Source organism: Hypomesus nipponensis, chromosome 5 (genome assembly GCF_054491055.1).
Source record: "Hypomesus nipponensis isolate SF chromosome 5, ASM5449105v1, whole genome shotgun sequence".
NCBI classification, from domain to species: domain Eukaryota; kingdom Metazoa; phylum Chordata; class Actinopteri; order Osmeriformes; family Osmeridae; genus Hypomesus; species Hypomesus nipponensis.
This window is the reverse complement of record NC_140365.1, coordinates 11,095,409-11,101,408: the sequence shown is the minus strand read 5'-3', so window position 1 is coordinate 11,101,408 and position 6,000 is coordinate 11,095,409. Positions and strand designations below refer to the sequence as shown.

Sequence of the window (6,000 nt, the reverse complement as noted above, 5' to 3'; positions counted from 1 at the left end):
TTTTCTTCTGTTTCTTCTTGTTCTGTACCTCACTGTTTGGACCACTTAGCCATTTGTCTCTCCCTGCCAGATTGACAAATAATTCACCAGCCAAACTTTTGGGGGCATTGGCAAATCGTTTGGTAAGATCTTTAATTAGCCATCAGAGAGGAGTCCAAGGAAGCCTCCTTGGTGTCTATGTCGGCCTTGATCCACTCTCTTTGGATTATTCCTTGCACACTCCAATCCAGGGTATTTGATCGTGTCTGAGATGAACAGATGTCTGGTCTGACCCAACTGTTTCGTTTTTGCAACACATGGCCAAGATATTTCTTGGGGCAAAGCGGTGCCATGTCTCAGAGAAATCTTGGCTCTCCACTTGTATCCAAACCAGTGCTTTCAAAAAAATGTGGTGTTGAATAAAACTAGATTTATTTTTTTGTTTCATGATGCACCAAAAGCCTTTTCTTTTTTTCTGAACAGTACAAAGACAAAAAATTATGAAAACCCAGATCAACTCAACTGGTAAATCCATGAGCAGTAAAGTTTCTGCAGTATACTCTTGCAGTTAATGAGACTTTAAATGAAAGAATATAATTAGAATTCCATTTTATACTCCACTCAATCACATATTTTGACCGGCAAGCAAACATGTAAACTTAATCTAAGATAATTTGGGTTTTAAGTCACCCCATATGGGGATCTAGGCGAATCCCATTGTCTCTAATCCGTGGCTATGGAAACTGAGAGTGAAGGTATGCAGGAGTTGGGGTTCTTCTCTTTAGCCCCCACTTGTCAGTAATGACTTCCTGGTTCCTTTCTTTTGAGGTGGTTGTTATGGTAGTTTGGCAGGCAGATGCAGTGTCCATCACCATGGGAACAAGAGAACTAAGCGCTGCATTTGTGTGAAACAAAGATATTTATTTTCTCCCACCCAAGAGCTCTGAGGCATTTTGGTGAGAATCTTCCACTCAAATTTGACTTGAAACCAGGCTTGACACTGGAAATTGGTCCAATGCAATAGACAGATATTCACATAAAATGAATAACCTTAGCAGAAATGCAGACTAATGAAATAAATATATTCCAGTGTGAATATTGGTTTTACTAACCTGGGGCCAGTTACATAAAAATACTTTAAATCCGACTTGCCATAGACACTTAAATATACCTGTTGCATAAAACTTCCTAATAAGTGACTAATGAAATGCTGTGTTCACACTGAATGTGAAGCAACATTTTTGAGTGGCGAGATTACATGAACATCATGCAAATTTGCGCTATTCGCGTCTTTGCTTGAGTTGAAAAATGTGTGTGATGCTGTGTCGTAATTTTTTTTAACAATGTTGAGGTATCACTGACATTTTAGAAGAAATGGAGGGCAAGAGTATTGTAGCTGACTGTGGGCATCCTGCTATACGACACAACTTATTATTTGTTTATATATTTATTTCGGACATGGTTGACGACGGGAAAAAACGGTTCGTAATTTAAAAAAAATCAGATTTCTTACATTTGACCAAAGAATTTGTAGTTCAACGGGTAGAAATAATCCATAATTCACAGTTTTAGATATATCAACCACATTTTCTTATCGGACCAATAACAATAACACATTTACCGATATGTCTGCCGATATATTGTGCATCCCTAGTTTCATGTAATGTTTGCGGAAAAGCAGACCCCAGTAGAAATTCTGATATTTAAGATAATGATAGACTAACAAATCGTTGGCAAAGCAACAAAGCTCTTACCTCAGGCTTAGCCAGGGTTTGCAACCGTAAATTAAGTCAGTCTTACTATTTATGCAAAACACAGGCTTCATTCGAATAGTCTAACCTGACAAATAAAGGCCAAATATTAAGCTAAGTTTAGCAGAAAGGTTCTTAGCTAAAAGTTTCCTCCTAAAACCTATTCCCAAAGCTACTGAGACAAACTTATTAAGAGATTGGGCATAAATCTGAGGATAAGAGAAAGGGCAGGTTTGACCTTGTTGCTATGGATGGTGTCAACAAGCTTACTAATTATGCCAACAGTAATTGGCTGATAGGGGATGGGCCTCTGTCAGTGATTTCATCATAGAAACACTGTAGATCGAGATATCATGTTGGTATCATGTTGCCATATTTAAATAAAGATTTAAAAACTGTAGTTAAAGATTTTAACTTGTAGGCTAAGTGTCACAAATAAAACAAGTACATGTTCATACATTTCGTAAACAAATAGCGGCAATGTATAAAGACAGCCATATGAATTGGCGATGTGGGGTTTGGAGAGGGTATTTATTGTTTGATGCAATGTTCTACTGACGGATGGCTGAGATCTAGTTCGTCTGCGCTGCATAGCTGCATTTTCCCTGTGGCCAAGTACCGTATAGTTATTAAAACCTTGATGTCCAGTATAATTGGGTTGTTTCTTTAAGTGTTTACATCCCCAATTACATCTACTACAATCATAATACCCTTTGATTAAGGCAATACCTTTTTATAATGTTTTTTTTTAAATTATCGTGAATTTTTTCAAATTGCCTACAGACATTTTTGGATTGTTTGTGATTTGGTCTTAGTGACTTGGGAGTCCTCTTGACCACCCCTAACTTTTCACAGATTTAGAACCTTAAACGCTGCTTAAACGCTTTGTGCAATACTCTTAGAGCTAGGATTGATACTATCATTATTTTAAAGTTTCTCCTAATTCAGCAAGTTAGGAGCTACTTTCAGCCGTAAGATGTTTTCTGAATACGGCCCCTGGTCTTAAACGTGATAAGCTGTATGGTACAGATTATATATATTATTTTGCACCGCATTTGTTTTTCACCAAATTCATAGCTTTCTATGGAATGAATGGCTCAGGATGGCTCAAAAATGGCTGCTTTGTACGTCCTTTCCAGTCTTTTATGTGAGATGAATACATGTGTGTTGATATGTGTGTGTGTTCCCCATAAAGTTGAAACTTGCATTTCTTGTTGCTTGTGAAATCATTCATCAACTTTATGGAGACAAGCTTCGGTCAATGGACTCATTAGTGTTCCCAGTGGACTGGGTCTATCCATTGCATTCTCTTTCCTTGCTCATTAAGCAGTCTTCAAAGTGAAATCAATCCTATTTTGCCTGTGTGGGGGTGTGTGTTCTCCTTTGTTTTGGAGTTGTGGTGAGGCAGTAGACATGCACCTCTAAAGCCAATAAAGTTAAGAAACTGAGTGCAAATCACGCTGATTCCACAGTTGATTGTTTTAAATTACAATATGTTTGTGGCTCATTCGTCCAAATTATGGCTGCAGACGTCTAGTAGACGCCAATGAATCGACTCAATCACTACAAATCTTTCAAACGTATCACAGAGACGGAAAACTAGCATTTGGCCTCTCCAACATTTCCGTAAGTTAAACTAACAACCACAACTTTACCTTCTTTAATAGCTTATATCAGGGTTTCATGTATTTACCTGCTGGTAGGAGTGTTCTTTACTCCCACCTGTAATTATAAATCTTTCCATTAAACAGAGCAGGTGTAAGGAAAGTCATATTTCTCCATGCTACAGTATGCTCTCTGTGCCTGATTGTGATGTTAATATACCCTCTATTCAGTAGCACTTAATCAGAAAACAGCACTTAGCAATATGTTATTTCTTGTCATACCTGCAAATGTGTCCATGCTCTGAATGTTGTATTTCAGAACCTGTTGTATAACTGTCCGCTTAGGGACTGCACCCAGGAAATTGTTTCATGTTGCACTTAAATTAATTTTGCTACACTGTAATATGCTCTATTGTAGTTTAGATGTTTTTGTTCACTGTGCCTGGTAGCTCAGATATGGTTACTTAGTACTTGGTTAACTAGTGAATACAGGCACAGGCAATATTGCTCATGGTATAATATTTGGTAGCTAAGAGAAAAGGCAGTTAAGTATTATTGACCTAGATTTAGCTTGATTGTCTTTCACACGATGGTTGTGGTATAATGTCTGGTTGTTGTGATGACGTTGTTGTGATATTATAATTCTCTACAGTGCGTACCCCTGAATACTGTATTTTATATAAAATTGTGTGCATATTTTAAGCCTGAATGCAAATAGTAATTAGTGTCAGTGGTGGGATTATTAATCTTTTTTTGTTGGCTCCCAGTAATTTTTTTTGGCATCTCATGCAGAGTTCTGCTTTCTTGCCATGGCGCCTTTTGTTTCTGATGGGTTTTTGTCAGCACACTCAAGTATGAAATGGCTGCCTGATCAGAAAGTAAATGTGCATCACATCCTCAACATTTCAGCAAAGACATTTTTTTCGCTGTTGATCTCTGTGTCAAAGACAGGCTTTGCTTTGATTGTAGTCTGCCTACCAGACTTCTTAAAAACACGAACACCTTCGTTGAGTCTTTAAACCATGTACGACTACATTACATATCTCCCAAATTGACTGGCTATGCTAATGTTTTGCCTACTGTTTGTAATGATCCATGAACATTTAAAAAAGCATGTGCCGTTTAAGAAGAGGGGCAAAAATATGTCTGTCCGTCAGTGCTACATTAATATTTGTATTTATTGGGTGGGCTCACGCCTTTGGGGAGCACAACCATTGTTCTCTCACATATATATTATTTGTTATTTTTGCCCCCCTAAGGATCCGTCAATATTTGGACTACATAGACAACGTTGGTGTCAAAATGTTCGTCTTGGTCACGATTGCGTTGCTTCTATTGGGATTTATGTTCCGTTGCACGGTTTAGGAGGTTACAACATTTTTGTGGCAAAAAGTGCCTTTAGTCAACGAAGGGTACTCAGTGCTAGCTACGCCACCACGTCAGAACACGTTAGCAACAACGCATGGATAAAACGTGCATAGATGTCCTGTTGCATAGCAAGTATCGTGCCGTGGAGTACTCGCAGCACATGTACATTTAAGCAAATCAAGACTTGTATGTACAGTAAGTAATGTCATGTTAAATTATGTATTTCAACTCAAGCGTGTGTGGTTTGTCGCTGTCTTCAATGCCATAGCCTAAACTTTGTCAAACTAAAGTTTCAAACAATGGCGCTTTCAAACAATCCCCCAGCAACAGCAGCTTGCTCGTAGCAAACTTCTTCTGAATTAGCCATTTCCCCCTAAATTAATGTCAAATGTATTTACGTTTTTGGGGGTATATTTTCAGTTAGCAGAGGTACTGTTTGAATTGCGATTCCATCCTGAAATACTGCCGGTGACAACGTTGTTACAGTAGTTTGTTTCATAGGGGGTTTGCTTGTTTCAAAGGGAGTTCTTAATGAATTATGAGTAGACTAAATGCTTGAAAATATCACTAGAAGGGAAAAACTTAAGGGGACGGACCCATTTGCAAGTGAGGACACCCTACAATTTCCCCAGAAATTGAACCCTCTCTAGTTACATTAGTGCTTTCATTCAACTTTAACACATTTCGTTTTTTTCACTTAATATAGCACACTTTGCGTGGCAGTCTGTGTTAATTGGATAATCAACTGTATTTGAAGATTGCTTATTTGTATACTGTATCCACTGTGTCTGTTCTGGTCTTAGCAGAAATCAAATAAGGAAAGCTGAAAATTGTCATTTAGTAATGGGCCTCACAACATGAAGGTGCTTTCACGTTTTCCTTGATGGTCCTAAATATTTAACTAGGCCTCAAATAGTGTTTTTGGTGTTTTTGATTTAGAGAATGTTTGGGACAGAATGGCTTTCCTCAATACACGTTATACACTTCCCTAAGTGAATGAGGGAAGTCAATAAAATGTTCAGACTTATTTCAAAATTAATACTTCAAAATCGATATTTTTTGCAATGTTAAAATGGGAAATGCTCTTAGACATAGAATCGATAAGAATACACAGAGGACTGAGACATTTAGTGGTGCGGTGAAGAGGCTGCCATCGGCTCATGCTTGACTAACAATTTCCACCTGTCCTTGAAGCGGCATTTACTCACTTCCCTGACTTGCCCTCCAACCCATTTCTCTGCATATTTTAACCTAGCGGCTGCTTGGATCATAACTCCTAGTGTCTATATTTTCCCTGA

The 6,000-nt window shown here is 38.1% G+C and overlaps 1 protein-coding gene across 1 annotated transcript in view; it reads left to right on the top strand.

Moving 5' to 3' along the window:
- The first annotated feature begins 715 nt into the window (after positions 1-715).
- The window catches only part of tmem132e (transmembrane protein 132E), a 77,649-nt gene continuing 72,364 nt past the window's right edge, over positions 716-6,000 (top strand). Inside the window, exon 1 of the mRNA XM_084698776.1 lies at positions 716-734. Coding sequence (XP_084554902.1) covers positions 716-734 — 19 coding nt within the window. The remainder of the gene's footprint in view (positions 735-6,000) is intronic.